General features: G+C 33.0%; 1 protein-coding gene across 1 annotated transcript in view; it reads left to right on the top strand.

The window, feature by feature from the left end:
• LOC147068597 (uncharacterized) overlaps positions 1-26,733 on the top strand; it is a 103,859-nt gene that overhangs the window by 20,466 nt on the left and 56,660 nt on the right. The window contains exons 2-3 of the mRNA XM_085952076.1: positions 21,455-21,564; positions 24,021-24,151. Coding sequence (XP_085808202.1) covers positions 21,457-21,564; positions 24,021-24,151 — 239 coding nt within the window. The 5' untranslated portion in view covers positions 21,455-21,456. The remainder of the gene's footprint in view (positions 1-21,454; positions 21,565-24,020; positions 24,152-26,733) is intronic.

The following is a 26,733-nucleotide window of genomic DNA, read 5'->3' as shown; positions in this document are numbered from 1 at the left end:
TTAGCTGACTTCGATTCAAATAATAAATCAAATCTTGTTCACTGATAACTTCAGACGTATTTGCGGACTACCCGATTAAAACAAGCCACCGCATGGAAATCAATAGCCCACGGTATCAGCAATAATTACTTATGGTGCACCATGATGGGCTGCAAGAATGGATTCATTTTCCATTGCAAAAGAGATGAATCCCTCCCGTACTTTATGCATTATCATTGTAATATTCATTGCCAAAATATTATCCTTGAACATTGGATTGCCATGAATGACGTTCTGAAAATAATCAATAACAAATCCTTTATCACACAGAATGTTTAAAGCCCTCGTAGAAAAAAGCAAACATTCACAATCTGACCTTATTTTATATACATAAGATAGTTAAGGGCAAAGCTCTGGCCGATTTTTTGATATTTTGGAAGAAATTAAAAAAAAAATCTCGTTTCAAATGGTCGAAACATTTAAACAATTAGAATTAGATATCTTCAGGGGGAAAATAAACATATAGTAGATCTATAAAACCTTTCAAAGCTAAAATACAGTTTTGGATAAATAATTTGGCGAAATTGACCATTTTCCAGGGATAACAAAGTGATTGGTGAACCTAAAATTATTTAACACTGATTATTTAACACATATTCTACTCATAACAGAAGTCTTGTCATATTTAGAAATCAGGTTAAAAACCCCTGGTGTAACGCGTCATTTTTTTTTTTAATTTTGTATCGAAATAAAGTTAAGTTTTTGGCCACGATACAATGTCTCCCGAAATTCGTCAAGCGTTGACAGTTAAAAAGCACCAGAATTCGTTTAACTGAAATTTATAAATATGTATGTCAATCGTACAACACCGTTACGATGTGTAGACCTTTCAAGAAAGATTATGAGTTGTAAATAAAATAGCGGAATTCAACGACAGAAATTAAGGTTTTACAAGCATAACAGAAAATCATATTATTATTATTATTTGACCAGAAAATTAATCAATAAATATGACATTGTCTATCGTCTTTGCCTTGTCAACGATTAGCATTATGGCAACAATAATCGTGTAAAGCAACTGAAAAACTATAACACTCTCCAGTACAGTAGTATTATATTGAATTTTAGTTATGGGGTGGTACTACCTTCGATTACTGGTACTATACTGCCCTATTAAGATCATGTTATCAATAAACATAAAATGCAGTAGGTAGGTATATAGCAGTGGTAAAAACTCCACACTAGACGAGTATTTAAAATTTAAAGTCTACCTTCGAAATATAAATTGAAGACATTTCAAAGATAAATAAAAATACCAACAGAGATATATTTATTTTTCTAGGCAACCTCTAGTCATCTACGTATGGTTTTTTTTACATTATACACTATCCAAGTCTATCGAATCTTCTACTAACACAATATGCAAACAAAGACTTGGTACAATCCAAGTTTTTAGCATGGAATTTAATTGTGTTTGTCATTGAGTACTAATGACTGTCTACTCTACTTCATTGTATGAAACGAGTAATGCTCCTACCTACATTTGCGCATTTGTTATGTTATTTTGCGCACAGTAGGGCAAACTCCGGGTGGCCTACCGGACAAGTAGTGCAACTAACGACACGTAGATTTTTTCAGCGAATGTGCGATTTCCCGGTTCGTCATAATTTTATTTAAATATCTATTTTATTGCATGCTGTCTTTTTTAGTGAAATATCTTTAATATTCCGTAAATTGTATCCGTAACATACCGAAGATGATACAATATTCAAATTCAAATCCCGTAAATATGGCTGTCCTAGAACTTTTTCATTTACCTACCATAGCTACCGTCTTTCAACTGGCACTCTTCATCACTGATATACTATAGGTATAGTAGGTACCAAATTCATCAGCTTAGGTCCTTAGGCACAGCTGTTTATATAAATAGTGGTTTTGTAAAAATGTTGTTAAAATATTAATACATATTATACTTATCTATTATAAGCATAGTATTGTAAAACCAGGAAAACAAACAGCTCCCCAACTCTAGACTATATATATATCATATTCCCAACCTTGACTTACGATGTGAGACAAAAATGTGAATTAAGACTATTGATTATAATATGTGTAGGAGTGTAGGTATGTATAGTCATGTGGTGGTTTGGTTAGAATCAAAGAGCGGAATGCAGAAACATTTGTCATAACTAAAATTTCCTTAGCAGTAAACACTATGCAGAAACATTGTCCTTAGTTAAGATCATGTTGTCTATGGTTCACCTCGTCTTAAAGCTTCGTTCCTTTTTTCTACTGAAAATAATACCATATTTAAACATTCTCTTTCCTATAGTTTAGGTAAATTATTTTATAATTGTTAAACGATGACAAAAATATGACTATCGCACTTTATAAATGCAATAACTCTAAATACGTATTAATATTTAATTATAATACTCTTGTGTTTCCGTTATCAGTCATACGTGATTCCACAGGCACCGCAAAATATTTTTTTAACATGGTAACACTAGCGTCAAGTGTCTTTTCTATCTGGCATCTTGTATTTCTGCGGGCTGGCGTATAAAAAGTAAAATAATATTCTATAAGTACATGCCAAACGAATTAACACTATCAATATCTATATTGAGATAAATTGTTAAATGAATTTGAGTGTATGGACTGTTTTATAAACACGCGAATTTATTTTGACAGTAGCTGTCAGTGGTAAATGGTAATACGGAAGGGGGCGTGTTCATAACAAAAGTAGTCTATGGTTAAGGATTCCTTAACTCTATACTCGGTATAGTCTGTAGTTAAGTCATCCTTTTCGGCGACTTATCCTTAGGATCGAAATCTTAGATTGTGCATGCCGCTCTAAGACTACTGATTATAATATGTGTAAGCGTGTTACGTAGGTATGTATAGTCATGTGGTGGTTTGGTTAGAATCAAAGTTTTTTTTACTTTCAAAAGTTTTCTTGTTTGTTCAATAAATGTTCGATACGGCGGAAAAAATCGACTACATTGTAATAAATGGCGCAGTGGAATAACTTTATTGTGCACTTTAGATTTTTTTGCAATTATATTTTAATGTTTTGTAAGCAATAAAAATATTATTGTTGAAAATATTTAAACAGAAACTTCCTACGAAGTGACGGTTATTGTTCCATTTTTATTATTATTAATTTCCAATAGAAACGTTATAAAATTCTCTATGCATTTTTGTCCTCATTTCGAGATAAGAACTTATTTCCCTGGCCTTGGTCTTTATCTAGTTATTTTATTACTGTATTACAAAATCGAGTAATATTATGCACCTATTATGTGAGTAGGTAGAGAAATATTTTCACCTATATTGGCTTTTTTTCCGGTACATACTCGATAATGGCATTGAATGCTATTGATATTATAAACAGCTGAATTAAAAATAGGTAAACATTATACACAGTGGTATCTGGGAGTTTTGCGAATTTCATTCTGTTTTTTAAGCGATTATTATACTTTCTATAAGTAGGTATGCTGTGGTATAAGTATGTACTTATTAGTGATTCAATGCTTCTTAGAAGGAACGCTATTTGTTTCAATATTATTTTTTTGTTATGAAATTGCATGGTCAATTTATAATTGTTATTTTTCATTTTTAGAGTTTGAATCCTTAATTTCTCCGTGTAAATCTCATGAAATTTATTTATAAATATACATAATCAAGAAAATATAGTATAAGTATTTCACCAATTAATTTGATTCACCAAATGAAATAGTTCGAAACACTTAGTAAAACTGTTTCGAATTTATCAAAAAAATCATAAATAAATTGACAAAAGATCACATAAATACGATGGTAATCTTTTTTTTATTATGATGATTCACATTTCAGGGATAAAAATAAATGTTTTTATTAAAAACGATGTGCAATACAGCGATACAACGATGGATAACTTTACTGTCAGTAGTTTACGTGCCTACGCGAATAAGCAAATAGGTAGTAAGTAGTAATACCCTCTTTTTGTGACCGTCACCCATTTGGACACTCCTCACTCGCTAGCGATAATACAGCGAATTCGCCACGCTTTGGTTGTCGCTAACTCCAGATTTATAGAGTCCATTCACCCTCATTTTATCTTAGTACTTATAGTGTTTTTGAATTCGGGTTCCGACCTCCCTGTCGAACCAAAAATACGCATTGTTTTACTAAATACTTTTCTCCGCACACGCGCTGTGTAATTAAACATAATATAATAAATTATACTTGCAAGTTCTACTTGTGCCTTAACCCTTTGTGGATTGACGGTTCTTGTAAGTACCGGCATCTTAATAAGCATACTATTCTTATTTGTAACAGAAAATATTTTTTTTCTCAACTTTACAATAAAGAACAATTTTTTCAACCATAAACTAATATTATTTTGGACCGGCATCATTGATTTCGCAAAAATCACCTGTCAAAAAGAAGTTGGCGGTGTTTTTCAACTGTTGAAATTGTCATTATAATTTTATTTTGTTCTTGTTTTATCATATGTTACGAACTTTTCTTTGATTTTTATTATCAAAAATATATCTAGGAATGTATTTTATGTAATATTTATAATTTCAGCATGATGGCATACATATAGCGAACCAAAATATCGGCGGTACTTTTAAGTACCGTTAGGCATTTGCGACCATTTTTTTTTCAAATCTAGTTTTACAAATACTATTTATTCGGTGTTATTTGGATAAATGTGACATTAATTTAGTCCACAACTTTACAAAATCATAGTATCGTCTCCATTTATTCAAAAATTTTAATATAAAAGACTTAAATCCGTTGTATACAGATCTACGGCTCAGAGTTTTGAAGCATACATCGAGGCATACATCATACGATATGAATCTACTACATATATACATGATACCATGTATGTATGGGCTCATCCTAGGTTTCCTAGTTCTTTGCTATCATTTCTATCACGTGCATGTACCAAGAACTAGGCACCGAGGAGAGTGGAGGGAGCTAGGGGAGGCCTCTATCCAGTAGTTTTTCCGCGTGGTTATGAATAAACTTAAATGTAGTATCATTTTTACCCATTTACGACTCATATTTGCCGTCAACAAGGCCTGAACAAAAACGATGCATGAGTGCGAGTGAGAAAGTATTCGGCACCCTTATAATCTCTGCGACACGCGCTAGAGTAAGATAAAAGGTCTAAATATTTTTGAGTCAGTTTCCAAAAGTATCGCTGGCAAATCTTGGTGAATCGCTTCACGTAGCATCGATAATCTGCGAGTTCGTGTTGCTAAATTTGCTATTTTTTGTGTTAAACATAAAGTCAGTGGTATATATTTTTAGTTAATTAAGTAGGAAAGGTGGTTCTGCGTGTTGTATTAAAATATGGTAGCCGTACTGATAAGAGAGAAGATGGTATTACGTTTCATAGGTAAGTTGATACATGTTCGTGACAATTTATTTGTATATTATTATTTATTTTAATATCAGTGACCTAGTGTTTCTTTAAAATAACTTAAATTATGGATATCTTTACCTAATAGTTGCATTTTGACCGCTTAAAAATACTATATAACGTAAAAAAAATAGAAAATTATATTTTAATTCTGAGCGTCTAGTGCGAGCACTTCCGAAATGGTCTATGGTCTCGAACATTTGTAGGCGAATGCGTTCGCTCGCCCACAAACCAAACGCACGGCACGTAGCTTCATTTAGCAATGCAACGGATGGCGTCTAGATGTATCTATAGTCTATGGCCGTCAACTTATATCTAAAAAATATATTGCTTACAGAAAAAAATGGTCCTTATTGCCTGTCGGTACTTATAAGTACCAACCAATTTTTTCATAAACGATTGTATAAAAAAATCTGGTACTGTTCGGTTAAAGCGGATACAGCGGAAAACGCATTTTGAAAATAGCCGATAAACTGGATTATTTGTTAGTTTTGGTTAGTTTAGGTTAGGTTGGGTTAGGTTAGGTTAGGTTTGGTTAGGTTAACCTAACAAATAATCCAGTTTATCGGCTATTTTCAAAATGCGTTTACCGCTGTATCCGCTTTAACCGAACAGTACCAAAAATCTTTTTTTTGGAACTCTAGTTTTAGCCATACTGATACAAAACAGTCGAAAAATATATAAATTTTTCATTATTTCTTATGTCAGCCAACAAAGGGTTAATAAATCTATTTGCATAATCAGTGTATCAGTGATCATTCTGTACACAGCTTACTCTATTTGCTAAAGATGGCGGTTTTCTGTGGCAACCCCCTCCCCCAACAAAAACATTTCACCGCTCCTGCGATTCCTTCGCGTGTTCGTTCAGAGTCAAAAGGGTGGTTTGTTAGTAGGCACTAGGCACACGATACATTGAATAAATATGTACATATTATTATAATATAATTATGTACTAAAAACTAAAACCTAAACGTCCTAAACCTACGCAGAATAAGTAATTTTTATTTTGGATTTACCTACAAAATAATTATCACGGTGAGTGGAAATAAAAGTTCAAAGTCTCTTTCTTATCTTGTCTGGCCGATTTGCAAAATAGCACATGCTTGAAGAAATTCAAGGTCATTTTTTATTTTAAAACATTTCCGGTATTTTCTTAAGAAAACAATTTTCACATTTCGTTTGCCAGATTTGTTTGTGAATCACTCAGAAGCTGCCAATGTCTGTTCAAGAATTTTTGAAGAATGCTTAGACAATAATAATATGTTAGAATAGTTACGTTTTTCTAAGATATATTTGGTGTCAATCAAATATTTTGTTTACATATTAGGTATGTATATAAATATAGTATGTTATTGATGGTCACTATTATTTCATAATTATGTACCCATACTGATATCTTCTGATGTAGGATAATTATTTTCACACAATATGGGTGCCTATATGATTTAAATACGATACGTTTTTAATATTATATAAGTATAAGTGATTCTCAACTTTTTCCACGTCACGGAACCCCTTTCAAATTATATATTTTTTTTGTGGCAATATTTTTGGGATAATAATTATTGTGCCTACTTGTACTTTTTTCTATCACATTTTGTCCATTTCACTTGAAAAATCACCTCATCAAAGGGTTTCCTGAGATATTTATTGTATTTTTTATGTTTATTTATTTATTCATGGTTTATAAAAGAAACCTACATAATAATGTTTCAGTGAAAGCATTAATAAGGCGATGTTTTACTTTCAATTCGAAATAATTCATTCATGCAAATTTAGTAGTTGTTCGCAGTCATATGTTTACCCAGATATGGTCATGATTATTAGGCTTAGGATTTTTAGGTACTAAAAATGAATAATAGGTATCTAAAATATGTAGATGAAATTGAAAAATATGTTATTAAAATGTCATATTTATGTGCTAAAAAACAAAAATAGGTGCTAAAAATTTATGTAAGTACAATAAATCATATATAATATGTATTTCAATAGTTTAATTTTGTGTAAAATTTTATACTCTACCTGGTTCAGTACTCAGATATCTCCAAAATGCCACCAAAAAATGCTAATGCTGATAAACTTCTAATGAATTAAACGAAATGTTGATATTGTCTGGTTCATTAAAAGAATATTTATAAATGTTCTCTCAAAATATCTCTAGAAGTACCTAATCTTTAAACACCTGTTGATAAAATATATAAAATTCTGGTATAAATCATTAATATTTGATTTTTTTGTGATCCTTAGATTATTGCTTTTGCCATTATCTCAAAACTAGTTATTTGGAGATTTTTGACTAATGAACTGGACGATCGATATGTGCTTAAACCTAAAATATGTAATTATTCAAAAATATTTTAAAATAGGTGCTAACAAATAGGGCTGTGCTAACAAATGTTTCAAACTTGTCTGAAACGGATAGATATTTTTGATATTTTGTTGTGGGGCCACTCAAAAAAAATATTTATATACCTAAGAATCCTAAGCCTAGTCATGATAGTGGTTTGATTTTGTATTCGTTCAGCGGGTAATAAGTTACAAGTTTAAGTATATTCCTGAAATAATATTTATTTTTATTCACAGAACCAAAAATATTCTAACTTTGCTCGCGTGCCACTTAAGGCAAAGTCTTCACTGAGGCTTTTTTAAAGAGGCACCTACCGGAAAAATACGAAACTTGACATTTTCTTGATAATTTACAATTTCAACTGTATTAATGAATAAATATGTATCTGAAAACATTAAAAAGAAAAATATTTTTTATTTTAAGTCAAATATAAAAAATATAAATAAAAAGGATTTCAAGTTATACACATTTAAATTTTTTATAAAAATCGATGTTTTTTAAAATAGATATAAAAATATTAAAACTATGAATTAGTCAAAACTCTCTTAGGTGATGCTTAGAAAACTTAATAAACTAAATTTTAATAATAAATATGACCATATCTCTATATATATAAAAATCTCGTGTCACGATGTTTGTGGTCGAACTCCTCCGAAACCGCTAGACCAATTTTTATGAATTTCTTTATGTATAATGGTTAGGTATGAGAATAGGTCAACAAGTATATTTCATACCGCTAGGTGATTCGGGTATCTCTATCCAGAAAAAAAATTCTTTAAAGCTCGACCGATTTTTATGATTTTTTTTATGTATATTTGTTAGGTATAAGAATAGGTCAACAAGTATATTTCATACCGCTAGGTGATTCGGGTATCTCTATCCAGAAAAAAATTTCTTTTATTTTTTTGACAATTTTTTTTTTGTATTTTTTTTTATTTGGCATCAAAAAATACCTATAACCCAAAATTTTCACCCTCCTACTTCCACCCTCCCATTTTTAATCGCGATTTTAGTATTTTTGTATGAACAAATGAACCGTCGTTCGTATTTCAAACAGAACGAAAATATTTATGTTGTTGAATGACAGATGGCGCTATGTCCGAGAAGAATTCACGAGAAGCGTCGCGTTATTTTGACATTTCATGTACAAAGCGTTTTCCTAAACATTTCACCAACGACACGATCACAAATGTCGACGGATATCCAATATATCGTCGAAGAAATACTGATAATGGCGGACAATCATTTACGCTAAATATCAACAACGCAGACATTGACATTGACAATCGTTGGGTGGTACCATATTCGCCTCTGCTGAGCAAAACATTCAATGCTCATATTAATGTTGAGTTCTGCAGTTCGGTGAAGAGCATCAAATACATTTGCAAGTATGTGAATAAAGGCAGCGATATGGCTGTATTCAAATTCAAAATACCGATGTGAATGCTCCTCGATTGAATGACAACGACGAAATAATGCGCTACCAAATTGGCCGGTACATCAGCTCCAATGAAGCTGTCTGGCGTATCTTTGGTTTCCCAATTCATGAACGGGACCCAGCAGTTATACATTTAGCCGTCCATCTTGAAAACGGCCAGCGCGTATTTTTCACCAACGAGACAGCATTTGAGCGTGCCATAAATCCACCAAAAACTACTCACCGAATTTTTCGAATTATGTAATCGTGCGGATACTTTCGGTGCCTTTGCACGAACATTACTCTATTCCGAAGTACCTCGCTATTTCACATGGAATCAAACAAAAAATGGATGCCCCGCAAGCAAGGCACACCAATTGTTGCGTGCCCCGGGACGAGCAGACACGTTGTGGGATAAGCACAAAGATTCAGTGACTAACGATATATTGCATCGAATTCGTACACGGTGCAACGATCTAACGATTCCATTTAGTGACGCTATGTACAATGAAGCATTGATTACTATCGAGGATCTTTGCGTTGTCATTGCCAATTTACCACTCAGTCATTTCGGTATGAGTTCGCCAAATCGAAGTACTTCTGATTTAATGGACACCGAAATGAATCGTGAACTGCAGTACGATACTGCAGAAATGGCAGCGATTGTTACTCGCAATGTCCCACTACTGACTCATGAACAAAAAATCATTTACGACCGCATTATGCTGGCAGTTTTGGCGGGACAAGGTGGATTCTTTTTTTTTGATGCACCAGGTGGAACTGGCAAAACATTTCTCATTTCGCTAATTCTCGCCAAAATACGATCAAATAATGGCATTGCATTGGCTGTTGCATCATCTGGCATTGCAGCAACTTTATTGGATGGAGGCAGAACAGCTCATTCAGCATTTAAGCTGCCACTGAATATTCATAATAACCCAGACGCAATATGAAACATAAAAAAACAATCGTCCATGGCCACAGTGCTGAAACAATGCAAAATTATCATCTGGGATGAATGCACTATGGCACACAAACATTCTCTTGAGGCGTTGAACAGAACACTCAAAGATATAAGAAACAACGACAAACTATTCGGCGGCACTCTGTTACTCCTTTCAGGTGATTTCAGATAAACACTTCCCATCATTCCACGTTCAACGTACGCTGATGAGATCAACGCTTTGAAATCATCGCCACTGTGGCGTAATGTTGAAAAAGTCCAGCTAAAAATAAACATGCGCGTGCAAATGCTACAAGATTCATCTGCTGACACATTCTCGAACCAATTGTTAGATATCGGCGATGGAAAAGTTGCTGTCTATGAAAATACTGGATGCATAAAATTGCCCACTAATTTCTGCAGAATCGTTGATTCGCAAAATGCTCTCATTGACCGCATATTTCCCGATGTACGCACACAATACATAAATCATGCGTGGCTAGCAGAAAGACCTATGTTGGCAGCAAAAAATGTGGACGTTGACGATTTAAACTTCAAGATACAGCAGTCGTTGCCAGGCGATTTGGTATCATACAAATCGATCGATACAGTTTGCGATGTCAACGAAGCTGTAAATTATCCAACAGAGTTTTTGAACTCACTGGATTTACCATGCATGTCAACACACCTTCTACGACTGAAAGTTGGATCTCCGGTTATTTTACTTCGGAATTTGAACCCACCACGGCTGTGCAATGGCACGCGATTGGTCATTAAAAAATTGATGAAAAACATTATCGAAGCCACCATTTTGAATAGCAAATTCCGAGCCGAAAATGTTTTGCTGCCACGAATTCCAATGATTCTTACAGACGTGCCAATTGAATTCAAACGCGTTCAATTTCCTATTAGATTGGCATTCACAATGACAATCAATAAGTCGCAAGGCCAAACGATGTCTGTTTGCGGCTTAGATCTGGGCACACCATGTTTTTCACACGGACAATTGTACGTGGCATGTTCTCGCGTGGGCAAACCATCGAGCTTATTCGTGTTGGCTAAAGACGGACTGATAAAAAATATTGTACACTCAATTGCTCTTCAAAATTAATATTGATTTTCTTTATTTCATTTTCCTACTTTTGGATAAAAAAATTATAATTTTTTTTCACTTTACATTTAACTTTTAAGAGATCAAACAATGAATATGTTATCGGCGGTCATCGTCTACAGTGCTCCATTCCTCTTTCTGTCATAGATCTCATCCCAACACACTTACAATACATTCGTTATTTTTATTTAACAACCAAAATATTTACTAGAAATAATTTAGATGGCAGAACAACGTTTGCCGGGTCAGCTAGTAATATATATAATACTAGGGTGCGGTCCGATTCAACAAATTCACATTTTATTACATTTTTTACAATTGTAAGTTTATATTTGACTTAAAATAAAAAATATTTTTCTTTTTAATGTTTTCAGATACATATTTATTCATTAATACAGTTGAAAGTGTAAATTATCAAAAAAATGTCTCAAATTGCAAGCTTCGTATTTTTCCGCTAGGTGCCTCTTTAAAAAAGGCTCAGTGAAGACTTCGCCTTAATACACACGCATTATAGGCTCGCCATCCCTAGTAGTTTATAGAATAATTTTTCATAAACTAGTTACTCTTCAACACAAAAGATAATGTATCTGACCAAAAATGCTAAGCTACAAAATTAAAAAAAAAAACATACTTATACCTATTAACGCGCATGAATATTTTATTTAATGAACTCCAAAGAAAGTTATGACGTTTTTCTATTTTACTGACATACGAGTAGAATATTTTTTTCGAGTTTTATCAAAATTTTCACGATACTTATAATGATTATGAATAAAATGGGATGCAATCGCTCGCGACACCCGGTAGGAATCACTGTCATAGATTATAATTAGACACTAGAATAAATAAATAAATTATGTTTTATGTGCGTAACCAGTAAATAAAATGATAAATCGTGCGTTTTGTAATACCTGGTATATTATAAATATAGGACACGAAGTACATATAGGTACCTATTATATGTATTATTTATAACAAATAAGTATGTTAGATATTTAATTTGTAAGTACACTAATATGGGTTATTTTGTAATATTTGGGACTCATCTGTCTACAGGGATTTCTCGCGGTTCTACGCCGGACCAGTCCACACCCATTACACACATACAACAACTCTCGAACATGTCATCCACTATCACTAAAAGTAATAATTACTCCATGGTATAATTAAGACCCTCGAAATGTATAAATTGAAACAGTATTTGCCACATAGTCGACGACAGCCAAGACAAATTAGCAAATACTTTTAAAAGGGAATTTACCTCCCGCGGGTATTGCCTCATCTAGGCTTTCCCTATCCACCACAATCGTTCTGAGTGCAAATTCTATATGACGAGTGTTCTTTAGTGATTTTTCTAGGGTTACCTATTTATCTTACTAAGCGGCGTATGAATTTAGATACGTGTTTTTCATTCAAACTCTATTTTTAGGTGTATTATTTTACTGACTGGACCATACGTCCCGTTTTTAAAGGGACAGTTCAATTTCCCAACCGTGTCCAGTTGTTTCAAAGGACACGTCAGATTTACTTCTTGTTACATCTTTTCCTGAAGAAAATATTTTAGTGATTTGAGAAAATTGAGAGGAGTGGATACTTTAATCGGCATTTGTTTTTCCTACCTAAATTATATAACAGTGTAGGTTTTGTGTGTTTTTTAGAAACTATAACCCGTAACTCGAATATTAACAACTTTTCCCCCAACACACTATAATAAAAAATCATTATACTTAATAGAAACTACAATTTAATTTAAAAAAGATCTCTTCAAAATTGGTTATGTAAATCTAAAAATGAGGTAAGATTACTTAGTTCATTGTGCAATTATTATTGAGCCCACGGTAGAGTAGTTAGTTGATGGGGCGCGCAAATCAGATTCAAATCCTTCATTTGCCAAAATTATGTGGTTTTTTTATGTGTGTTCCTTCTAGGCTCCAGAGCAGCAGTTATTAACCTATGGGTCGCAAGCCAGAATTGGGTCAATTGGCAAGCACATATAAATAACTAAAGCACAAATCAAATTGTGAAGTATACTGCAGCCTGACGATTGCCTAATGTGCAGCCTATCTAACATTTGATGAGCGTTCAAAACATATTAGAAATTACATTTAATATTGTTACTAATAGTAGTAGGTATCATGTGTTGTATTTTTAAAATATATTAATTATTTTATTAATAGGGCAGGTACCTATATGTTATATTATGAATCTTTTGTTGGGTCGCCATTCGCCAAACCAAAACTACTACATTAATTTAGGTCGCAACAGATTGAGAAACTCTGCTCTATAGCAAGGACTTCTTGGTTTGGACGAATGGTCAATAGATATTCTTCGTAAAATAAGCTCGTTAATAGTCCATCACTTCGGATCGAAAGTATATAAGTATTTTTTTAAATTATGATGAGGTGTATGTTTGGTTGGCAGTGTGTTCGAATGGGCCCAAAAAATTGGTTAAAAAAACTCGTCCGAAATACATGCTTGGCCCGTCATAAGGAAATACAATGGTCAGTTTATAAATCAAATCCACTTGAGCTCTCTGATAATAATTTTTTCATCATTTCATCGATCCAGAACGACAAAACACAATATGAAAATAAACAGTACCTACTTGAGTCGTGCAAACAGTCGGTTAGCTCGATACATAAAAAATATCGCGAAATGCAGTATGAAGGGGTATTAAAGTGATAAAAATACCACTCCAAACACAATGGATCGTATGATTATGATGATTTACTGATAATGCAGAAAGTATGTAATAATTTCTTATTATTCTGTTATTATAATCATTCTTACGAGCATTCTTAGCAACCTAATTATGTTAAACATTGCCATGGATGACGACTAGGAGAGTAAAAAATATATCGATATTTTTTGACCAATACTTCGATGCCTAAGTTTCGTGTCGATACTTTTTGTTTCGATACGGTATGTATGTACTTGTTATCTTGTAATGTATAACAATGATACTTGATATTATATTGTATTACTGGGCAAATCAAAATAAACTCTCGTGGACAAAATCTTTTGATATACGTGTTGAGATACCTTAGGTTAGGATTGCAGACATACAAGTATTCAGTACATTTCCTTTAAATCTTTTAATTCCGATCAATAGTCCCAATTTCTTACTTTTTTTGTTGATTTAATAATTTACCCACAGTAAAAAATTCTCCTTCGCGCAATTTGGTTTAGTGGATAATATAGGTACCTAATAGGGATTCCAATCCCGGGATCCCGAACTATTTTTGATACCTATGAATCCCGGGATTGGTAAACAGAATCCCGAAACTTTCGGGATTGATTTTTTTATCAATTTTTATGGAAAATAAAATAAAAACGAAAATATAACAGAAAAAATACTTTTAATAACAAATAACTACATTAGAAATAAACTGAGTTTTAATGAAGTTTGATTTATACCCATGTGTAAGTTACCGATTCATTTTATTTTTTCACATAAATTAACAAAAATGAGAATGATTGGAAAAAAACAATGCTTAGCACTATTAACAAAGTAATTCCACCATGATCTCATATGTTTTACGGCAGTTTCATATTTGGCTGACTAATTAGATTTATGAAGTGGAAAGGCAATAAGTACACCATGATTTGCTTTACTATTTGAAATCTCGCTAACCCATTCATTATGTCTTTACTATCAGAAACAGCAATCTCACAGCATCAGCAAATTCACATTATTATTTACTCCGTTAAACTTATGTATTTCAAAGATTGAACGTATACAATATTAACAATAAATGTCTTAAATAGTATAAATTATACTAAATTTATTTTTACCGATTTTATCAATGTTATTTGTAAATATAAAAATTGTATATTAACAGTGGGAAAATGCCAATCCCGGGATCAGAATTTTGGCTCGGGATTGGATTCCCTAGTTTAGATTAGATTCCCTATTAACATCCGTGTCACCGATGCCACCGATGTTAATCTTTTAGGCGGTGTAAGAATGTTTCATAAATAATTAAAACTAGGTAATAAAAAGATTACATAGTAACACACCCTCAATAGCACGACACAAATCTGGCTAGCTCACTTGTTAGTGCACGTACCATAGGGTGGTTATTAAATGTTTATAGTTTTTTTTTTGGAAATGTATACAATGTGAATTAAAGTCTTAAAGAAAATATTAAAATCTGTTTATTTATTTATTTTGTTATAACACGGTTTTTATCATTTAAAACATTTCAGGGTTTATACATCTAATTTTTAACTTTATATAAAAAGGATTATTTATTTAGGAACTTATTTTTTAATATTCAATTGATAATTTTTACTTATTTAGTTATTAACTGGCACGCCATAAAGGAGCGTGGGTTTTATACTATATTCCTAGAGGAGCCGAATCGAACTCAACTATCCTATCAGAAGAGCGAAATCGAACTGATCTTAGACTAATATACTTTTGAATTGACGCACTCGATCTCGGGAGAGGCCTTATTTTTTTAAAGGCTGTCCCCCTTCAGAGGCACCACCTAATTAGGAGTGCGATCGCGCGTATTATTCCTTAACATTTAATTTGTTATAAACTCTTATTCTAATCTATAAACAATTAGGTAAAATTATTTAAAGCATAATCACGGAAGAAAGCTATGTAGAAAGTTAAGTATTTAAGAAGTTATTTCAATTTCCAAATTATAAAAACATATCTCCCGCCGAAAATTGTCTCTTTGTTTAGAATCGGTGTGAGCGGTGCACACACACTATCAAAATAGTCCCGATTCACGCATATCGAGTGATTGACAGAATACGCAGTGCAGTGCGTGTATTATTTTAAATTTACAGATTTTATTTAAACACGTTATTTATTTTAAATTATAAAATGCAGCTACTGAATTTAATTATACAAAACAAAACTACTGAGTTTAATAGTAACCCTCTTCGGTAATTTTGCTATACATATTATTATATTTTAATCCTCGCTTACATTTATTTATCTCAATTCTCATTTACTCCGGCATTCATCTCCTTTATAGTATAACAATTTTACATCTTCCTCACATACCAGTATACATATTTATTATTAAGATATTTCTTTATTTAAAACTTACGTGCTAGGTACATACCATATTATTTGAAATCATAATTAAACAATTTAAATATTTACTTAATCTATTGACTCCATTCGTCACCTCGCATACTTGTTTCAATTTACCAAATTCTTCCCACCTAGTGTACACCAGTGCATACACAGGGCGAGGACTTAAACTGAAATAGAAAGATAGATTGACGATTTTCCAAGGGATTTTAGTTACGAGTTTTATAAAGCCGCCGGGGTAAAGATTAGGTGACAATGTTTGGGCCATCAAATATATATTATATTATCATAGATATTTAAACGGTATTTTATGTTGGTGTTAATAGGTACTTTATTTTGTTATAATATGGGGGGTGGCGAATTTGAATTTCCGCTAATGTTTGATAGGCCGATCTACAATCTACATTATACTGTAATTTACAAGCAAGTACTTATCCAGTGATAATAATAAATTGTTGTGGTTTTTGTTATTTTATATTATACAGATTAATGAAGCAAATCTTAAAATACTTAAGTACGTCGATGCTTAAAATATTCCTATCAATTTACGTTGTAACGACCTCTATTCACATTTTCTTTGTTTTATTAATCTCAAGAAAAGTAATTAATTATAAATGCTAAAAATAATACTTATTTTTACTTCCGTGACGTTTATAATAATTTATGTATTACTTTTCATTACGACTGCTTATTAATTACGTTATTTTTTTCATTCCCCTAAGATATATATATTTTTTTAATTATTTTAAATATGGAAACACTCGTTCTATCAAAAAACCTAAAATTTCGTTTGTAATTTCGTGAGATAAATGGTTGTTCAAATCCCACAGTCAAAGATTTTTTCAAGTATTTTTCTAATATAATATGTAATATAATACCTATATTATATTTCTGATGCTGACGCCATCAACGATTAGTATATAAAAAAATATTGGAATTGAAAAACGTTTCAGTTGCGTAGTTGATATGAAATATATTATATGCTAACTCGGTAGCTCAATTTGTAAATCAATCGCCTGGCATGGGTAGGTGTGGGTTCGACTCCAAGATACTTATATGTTTCTTTTCTAGTCTTTTCCAGGTTATGTTCCATGATGCATCAAATTATTTAAACGGACAATTTGTAGCTCTCTAGTAATGGAGATTGCAGATAGTGAGTAATTATTCTAAAAGAAATTCTTTAAAAATAATATAAATTCTCCTTACTTATACTTACCTACATGCCATGCATTTTCCCTATGTTTTTGATACTTGAAATCAAGTAAATTTACTTTTAACACCGCATTAAAATATAATATGCTGACCTAGTATCATAATATAATGAATGACTGATGTATTCTTAATTATTTCATAACAGTTAAAATTGAATAGTTATGTACCTTCACATTCATAAGTACTGCGTATCGCTTTCATGTAAATTCCTTGAAAATTTTAATACTAAGGTGGTGATAAGTTAGTAGAAATGCATAATTTGTATTCTAGGCACTTGTTGTTAACACTGTCGTCAGTGTACTTGAATAAATGTACGTGTGATTTATTTTCTATTTATTCAATGTCTGTTAAAGCGAGAAAATCACAAATGAATGGAATAATAAGTAATTCATATTACATTATCAATAATCTTGGCTGCCTTAACTTAACCTCGAAATGTTCAGAAGATAATAATAAATATATTTATTAAAAGCAGTTTAATCGCGTATATATATATATATATATATATGTAAGGAGAGTTTGGTGTGTGTCGACATAATAATATTATACTAAATCAAATTGTTTTTGGTGTTAATATCTCTGAGTGAATATTAACTTTCTTCGGTCATAATATCCGCCTCTTAGTTGGAGCATATGGACACCACGAGTCGCCTCCAAGAATCCCTGTCGCTCGCTAGTCTTGCATCGTTCCATGTCAAACCAGCATACCGTAGCTTCACCGTATATACTCTATAGACAGTATTTAGCGGCCTTCCAGGACGCCGGAATCCGGTCGGCTCGAAGAACAGGCAAGCTAGGTTGAGGTTCTTTTCTGGCATCCGCAGCACGTGACCGTGTCATGTCGCCTCTTCACTCTCTCAGCGTGATGAGAAGCTGCTTGGTGCCTCTCATCATGAATATTAACCACTGTGTTGCTATGCGATCGCCCAATATAGAGACAACATTATAATATTGAAAGTAATGTAATTAGTTTGGCGGTACAGTATAATACATTATAGGTACTTATAATTATATACAGACCATTAAATTTATAAAAATTGAGAAAAATTTATTGTTCGGAATACTCATTATAAAATATTTTATTTAATATCGGGAGCAAAGGCAAAGAACATGCGGAAAATAACACTGGAAAATCTCTGGTATCCGCTGCAAGGCTAGCGAAGACAGAATAAAATGGAGACACTTAATCCATAGTGGTCGTAATCCTCAGTCGTTAGGAAGACGATAAAGAAATAACTTGTTGACCATCAATAGTTATTGTAAGAAACTAGAAAGTCAATAATGAAAAAAAAATCTAATATAATTGTAAATTTATGAAATAGTACACGACGTCTACTAACAGGGTTTTTCATCTGGAAACATTTGGCGCTATTGCTTAAAGGAACATAGATCCCATATTTTTAGCTTAGTTTTCATTCACAACTTTTTTAATTTAATTTTTTGTCTATGACGGGTCGTCCATATATGACGCCACGATCTAATGGGAGGAAGGAGTCTGATATAATGTTGGTAACAAAGGGGGTTGCTGAAAATATGTCATCACAAAATCAAGAAAATATCTCATTTTTTTATTAGAATAAAATATTTTATCGCCGAATTTATATTTTAAAATGTGACAATGGTGGGCAGGGGTGGAGGCGGCAATTCAAAAATACCTTAAATCATGTGACGTCCCCCTGAATGCATAACGCTGTCCAATTTTCTCACCGAGAATTAAAATGATCTTCCTGTCTCACAATGTAACTGAAGCACGTTATTACACATGAGTAATAATATAGTTTCATTGCGAATTATGTAAGGCCGATGGGTTTAAAATTCAGTTCATACAATTTAATTTAAAATTTCTTTATGCAACCGTAGGTACAAAATATAGTCTCGCTGGTGGGCTGGGCACTTGGCGAAATAATTACCCGATTTCTCTGCTTGTTTTTTTAAGTGGGTCCAGTTTATCTTGTTTTCATCATGCACAACCTGAATCGTGAAACATGTCCATCAAAAAAAAAACAATTTGCCATCGTAGCAAGTAGATCATAATATGGCAATTCAATTTTGCTCGGCGTTGTTCTTGCAATTAATTGTGTAAAGTTTCAACAATAAAGTCATCTTTATTATCATTATCTATTATTATTATTACACATACTATTGTTAGTGCATAATGCGTGCTTCATTTTCGTAGGACACTCACACATTCAAAACCCTGCATCAAAATGTAGTGTATTGAATATTGCCTATCGGAATTCTATTTATTATCTGTTCTGTGATTGCGATCTTCTACCTTGTTTCAAAATTAGCAACGATACCTTTATAATTCTTGAACATCTTCATATTTGGACGAAGACACTGGAGCGTTACAAATTAAATAACAACATTCGTATTTTTCACCGGTACAAAGAAATAATCAATCTCACATTCGTCGTGTAGATGATAAGTTTTGTTCTTCTTTTGTGCACTTACACTGTCGTACTGTGCAAACAGCGTAAATTAATTTATGACAAAGAGCGTACTGCGCGACTGCAAGAGGAAACTACGCAGTTTAAAACGCGAGGATTCACATCATCTCTTTCTCTCACTCAATAGGCGGGTTGATGTGATACAACGCAAATCAAGTGGTACGACGAAGTCACGCGGGCTTATTTATGGTTAATTTGAGAATGACTTTCACGCACAATTGTAGTGGAAAATAAATACTCCTTCAAAAACTCAATGAAAATAAATCATATTATATTACAACTGGACGTACACGCCTTTTAAATTTTCACGACCTTTCTGTGGACCTGTGCTGCGATCGACGCATTGGGCATGTCCAGTATTATAGCGGTTATCCAAGGAAAAGTGAATAATGAACGGATTTACTAACTTGACATGCTTACCTAACTACCTATATCGTTTCCATAGATCTAAATGTGTCTTCATAAAATATTGTATGTGATCCAGTGAGAAAGGCTCCAGTTTCTATCTACCTAGTAACTTTTTAACTACAGCTTTCAACATTGTGCTTATAATAATTGCACCATTACTCTCCGATTACATCGAAACGGATCCGAAAACAACAGTGGAACATCATTTTGACATCTCATTGGCAGAGCAATCAAAAAGCAATTGAGAACGGAGAGGGGCATTAATCAAGTGAATATTGATATTGGAGCCAGACGCCGATATTTGCAGATGATGATTGTCAACTCAAGTATCTACTCACTGTGCGCATCTGTGCAAATTATTCCGCCGATTGATTTCGAGATGAATTGAAATTTATTACATATATATACCTACTCGTACTTATATCTGAAAGTGTATTATTTCAACTCGCGAGATCGTTTTGGCAAGCCAACCAGTATATGGGAAATCATAATACACTGTCGATGATCAGATACAATTAAGTATTTTGTATCGCACGGGTTTAGCTACATAGCAAGACAACGCAATTTGGCTTTTGTCGCGCATTTTTATCACAATAAAATAATTGTATCCTTAAAACTTAAAACCATAATGATACGGTAGCGTTATAAATATGTACATAGGTATACTGTGTCCACAATAATTCCTTAGACTTTGGATAAGAAGAACAATTTAGTCAAACGTATAGGTATTAACATTTTTGTTACGTAGGCTAGACTTATTTGTGATGAACGACTTGTCCATTCGTCCAACCTTACACACTATTTTATCCAACCGTGCAATTCGAACCAGCATCGTGGCATTCTGATCATTACTATTGGGTAAAAAACGTGTTACACCTTAATAGCCAATCTTTTACAGAGGACGACACAGGCGGAAGATAAAAATACATTTTATAATTGACCAAAAATATGACTACTGACTGTGACCAAATTTAATATGTATTGTCTAATTTACGTCTTTCTATCTGATCCTTTCATAATGGGACGGTGGTTTTGATTAAATGCATGACAGATAAAAATGAAAAATACTACTACAACTATTGTTGTTTTAAGTGTATTTTTGTTAATTGCAGGTATGGAGTGGGAAGCCCCCCCTAAGCAAGGACTTTACGACCCCCAGAATGAGCATGAAGCCTGCGGAGTGGGATTTGTCGTAGCCATCGATGGAAAAAGAAGTCACAAGGTATGAATAAAATAAACATAAATTACACTACATACCTACTTACATAATTTTAGTGCACGATAAAATATAGATGTGATAAGATAAGTGATAGTGATAACAGTGATAATACTGTTGCCATATCTTATTATTCATCCCTGTTGTGCCGTGTCCACACTGGCAACAAGTTGCTGGCAACCTCATTAAATTTTACGATAATTATCATAATTGCTTAAGAGATTTTACAATAATTATCATAATTATCGTAAAATCTAACGAGGTTGCCAGTGTGGACCCGGCATTATACTCTGATCCTTTCCAATAATACAACTTTACTGTTCTTAAACCTTCGACATTTATAAAAATAAGAATGGCAAAGGATTCAAATTGAAATTTATTTATTTTACGTTCGATGTTCTAACATTGACACCTCGTATCTTAAATTCAATATTTTTGACAGGGGGGAGCTAACATGTTATTAGTACAAAAACTATTATATGAAATTATTTTTTTTAAAAATACGCACAGTGTAAAATTAATTAAAACTATTTTTTAAGATAACCTACAAGTAGTACTGTATTTTTGTTTTTATTGAATTTGATTAAGTACCTCACTTTTATAACGTTTTAATTCCCCCTACCAAAAATATTGAATGTCAGATATAATTTTTATCTAATGAACATGACAAATTAAAATTAAATCGTTCACGACATTACATAAAAAATAAGTGTTTATATAAAAATATACGTAAATACTTAAAAAAGTACATGAAACCACACCTAATGAATTAGGCCATATCTTTAAAACTTTTAAAACAACGTTCACCAAAACTCACCCTCACGTAAGTGGAATATTATGACAATATCTAAAGCGATTTGATTCAACACAGTTATTGCCCTCCCAATTGGGATTACCGGTGGCAGGTTACTCCTGCACCTTTGGAGAGCCCGATTTTTAAGATAATTATCAGGTCCGCACAAGTCAATACTACCAAGAAAGGCAAAGTTGCCATTTACACCGCAACCTTTGCAACAAAGTTTCTTGGGAACTGAACCCTCTCCGCCATAAAGCATACTTTAACTCATGCCGAGACAGGGATATAGGTAGGTAGATATCCCTTAATTTTATTATTATAATTCAGATTTTCTGCGATTCTCATTCCTCCCTCTCTTTTTTCTTATTATCTATCTTTTTCGATTTTGAAAATACAAATGTATATGGACAAGAACAAAACAGAAACATCTTACATCACCAACAAAATTTTATAAAGACTAAGTTAAATTAAATTTAAAAAAAATCGTTGGATTTCCATATAATACTTATCCGCTGCTCCAAAATACTCATTTTTCCAGTTTCAGTCAGTTTTTTTCAAACAATCGATGTCCGAATGAACCATTGGTCCAAAGTTTTCCACACGCGGGGTGATACTATAATATAATAATATGTACTATAATTATTATATATACAGAGCAGATTAACTGTACTATTGTATATATCTGAGAGCCTCGAATTTATAAACTTTTGATTTCTGTCAAATGGCTGAGACAGACTTGGCACATGTGTGACTTTGGTGAGATGCTGCAAATGAGTCTGTCATTTCTTCACGCGTCCATGTATGTGAACCCTAATGAAAATAATCATTAATAATGCATTTTGTTTATATGTCTTGCTAGAAAGTGATGCGATTCTATTCGATTCATTCTCTGGCACCATTCAATGTGACGACATATTTTGACGCACGATGTACCTCAGTGTTGTTTATCGCCAATAATGATAATGCGGTACAGTTAAATGGGTGACAGTGTTGCCATATTTTAAAAGTGGAATTATAGTACAGAGCCTCCAAAATTATAGTATTTGGAGATAAAATATAGTACGCGTTGTCATCTGTTGAAAATGAAAATTTTCCCAATTTTTCATAGTCGGCTCGTTTTTATTAGGAAAAATATTTCGCCGCGGGCCGCAGGTTCCCAAATTTTCATGGTCGGCTCGTTTTTTTTAGGAAAAATATTTCGCGGGCCGCAGGTTCCCAAATGGTCGGCTCTCGTTTTTTTTAAGGAAAAATATCACGGTCGGCTTGTTTTTTTTAGGAAAAAAGGAAAAATATTTCGTCGCGGGCCGCAGGTTCCCGATTTTTCATAGTCGACTTGTTTTTTTTAGGAAAAAAAAATTCGTCGCGGGCCGCAGGTTCCCGATTTTTCGTGGTCGGCTTGTTTTTTTTGGGAAAAATATTTCGCCGCGGGCCGCAGATTTCCAAATTTTCGAAGACCACTCGATTGCGAAATGGCAAATGCAGAATTATAGTACTTTTATATAAAATTATAGTACGATTTTCAAAATTATAGTATTTTGGGCGTACTATACCTATTTTATATCGTACATAGTACGCGGACCAAAATTATAGTACAAATACTATAATTATAGTACGGTTGGCAACACTGATGGGTGACCTGACTACATATCCTGTTTTTTTCTGTCAGATCGTTCGCGATGCGGAGACCCTGGCCCGACGGATGGAGCACAGGGGCGCGTGCGCTTGTGACAATGACACTGGTGACGGAGCCGGCGTCCTAACAGCCATACCTCACCATTTCTACTCGGACGAACTAAGGTAGGAAATTAAAATATGTTGTTTCTTTCATAAATAAGTTCTATAAGATTTTTAGAGTGAATCTTTATGTTAATTTTCATTTGTTGATGACTAAAAGTCAAAAATCCTTGGTAACTAAACGTATGTACATTGATCTACTAAATACATTTCCGTTTTATGGATTGTTATACAGTCGAATTTGGTAATTACTAGGAAGATGGGACCGACTGAATTTGCGCGTGATAAGTGTTACTCGTTATATCAGAGTATAGGTATTTTTAAATGAGCGGTCACATTACACAAAAAGTCAAAAAATAAATCGAATATAAAAAATCTGAAAACCATCGTAAAAATCCCCGAAACAAACATGGCATTCATAAACTACAAAATTTAGTTGTTTATTGTAATGAACGCTGGTAGGTACCTACGGACTTCACAAACCTTGGATTTTTCAACCATATGCGTGGATACTTTTTTTTATTATTGTCGGCGAAACATCAATTAGGTAGGTACATATACACTTAACTAGTGTCATAAACATAATCTGACCCTGGCGGCATCCTGTCCGATCGGATTTTATTGCTTATGGTCGAAGTGTTTTTAAACGATCGACACATTAACAGTATTCGGTATATCCGATAAGTTGCTCGTTATAATTGAATAAATATTATGGAGAAAATCATAAACCAAAATGTCAACGAATGTTTCCTCATTACATCCGAGATCTCGCTATGTCCGAGATCGTAATAACCGAGCTCGGCTGTATTAACGTATTAAATTGGTACTATTACATTCTCATATTAAGTAAAATACACTGACGGAGCGTTTCTATACAGAAATACTACTAGTTAATCTGTCAGAAATTTTAAGCGAATTCCAAGAATCGATATTGTTAAACGCATTATGCTGCCTAGTACCTATATTTTTTTCGAAAGGAATAAATCGTCCTACAACCATGCCGATGGCATGGTAAATGTTAATTAAAACCGCATTTTAAGACGATCTATGCTCCGAACTTGATTACATCTCATAACTTGAGTTACTTGTTTTTAGTTTTTTTTGTTGGTGCTCACAAGGTGGCCCTTGAGAGATACAGATAACCTCAGAAAAGTATGTTTATGTTACACTACCAAAACTAGGTTCACACGACACTGAACCGAATGTTTTTTATATTGTTTTTACCCGCATCGCATAGGAGAAAAAACAATTCGATTTTCAAAGTTTTCATTATAAATCATACGTGGCGAAAAACTAGATTCTGGTGCTAGTTGCACAGTTTTGCATGTGTCTGTGTTCGGATGATTGTAGTTTTAGTTTCGTGTCTTTTTGTAATGTTGGTTCGTATGATCTACGACACAATGGATTGTATTATATACCTGTATATTATGTTAAATGGGTAAAGTTCGAAACGTATCAACAGTACTAACAAATTCTCGTGTCGTCTGAACGTAGCTTGTTTTAAGATTGTAATTATTTCGCGTACTTGGGATGTGTTTCATTATTCTGTAAAATTGTCACTGCAGTTGTCGATAAATTATCTTATTACTTAAAAAAATGACACGTGAGTGAGTCGAGATTTATTGAAGCAAAGACGAGAAACTGTCGCTGTCACTCTGAATATCCTTGACCTATTATTGGATAATAATTTCAATTTGGTCGCACGACGCGCTACTCTGATTGCAGCGCAGTTTGACCAATTTTATTTCATAACTCCCAGCGTCAGCAAATCATAATATCAATTGGTTGTTTTTCGGCTTCTCTCAATTGACAACATAACAAGTCCACCAACCGGCTGAACTCGATTACTGCCTGTCCAAAGTCTACTTCCACGCGTAGGTATTTAGTTGGCGGTTGAGAAATTGCTTTTATTGTTATTTAATATACCTATGTATTCTTCTCAATTATCTCAATTAAACCACTACCAAAATATTTAGATAAATACTAAATTACCTATATATTAATTCAGTGGCGAAGGGTGGAGGTAGGCTGTTAAGATCCGCCAAAAATAGTGTACACTTAACTTGGTTAGTCATATGTATTTGTTTTCATTGGACTAAGACTACAATTTACAGATGGTGTTGGTTAGTTTTTAAAATGCAATTAAACCCTGCGAAACCAAGCCATAATAGATAATAATCAAAAAATACTCGTCTATCTATAAAATATGTAAAATTATGCCATTAAATCATACATAATTTTGGATATTTTATATATATAATAATATTTTTTATCTATTATAGTTTGCTTTAGGCAGGGTTTAATGAATTTAAAAAATGAACCAACAAACCAATTCTTAATTCAACGAAAACAAATAAGTGTGAATGAAAAAGTGTGCACAATTGTATCGTATCGCCCAAAGTACATCAAAACTATTATGGTTGGTTTAGGCAGGGTTTAATTAATTTTTAAAAACTAACAATCGCCATCTATAAATTGCAGTCTTGGCTCAATATAAACAAATACGTATGACTAACAAAGCTCAATGTGCACTATTTATGTCGGATCTTAACAGCCTACCTCTACCCTTCGCCACGTACATTATTTGTAATTGCTACGGTTTTACTTGAAACAAGAAGTCAGATGTTAGAAATATGACACAAAAA

This window comes from Rhyacophila brunnea, unplaced genomic scaffold, assembly GCF_057557595.1.
Source record: "Rhyacophila brunnea isolate RB1 unplaced genomic scaffold, BYU_Rbru_1.0 scaffold_3, whole genome shotgun sequence".
Taxonomy (NCBI): Eukaryota; Metazoa; Arthropoda; class Insecta; order Trichoptera; family Rhyacophilidae; genus Rhyacophila; species Rhyacophila brunnea.
Note: the sequence above shows the minus strand (reverse complement) of the source record. Positions and strands in the feature narration are given on the sequence as shown.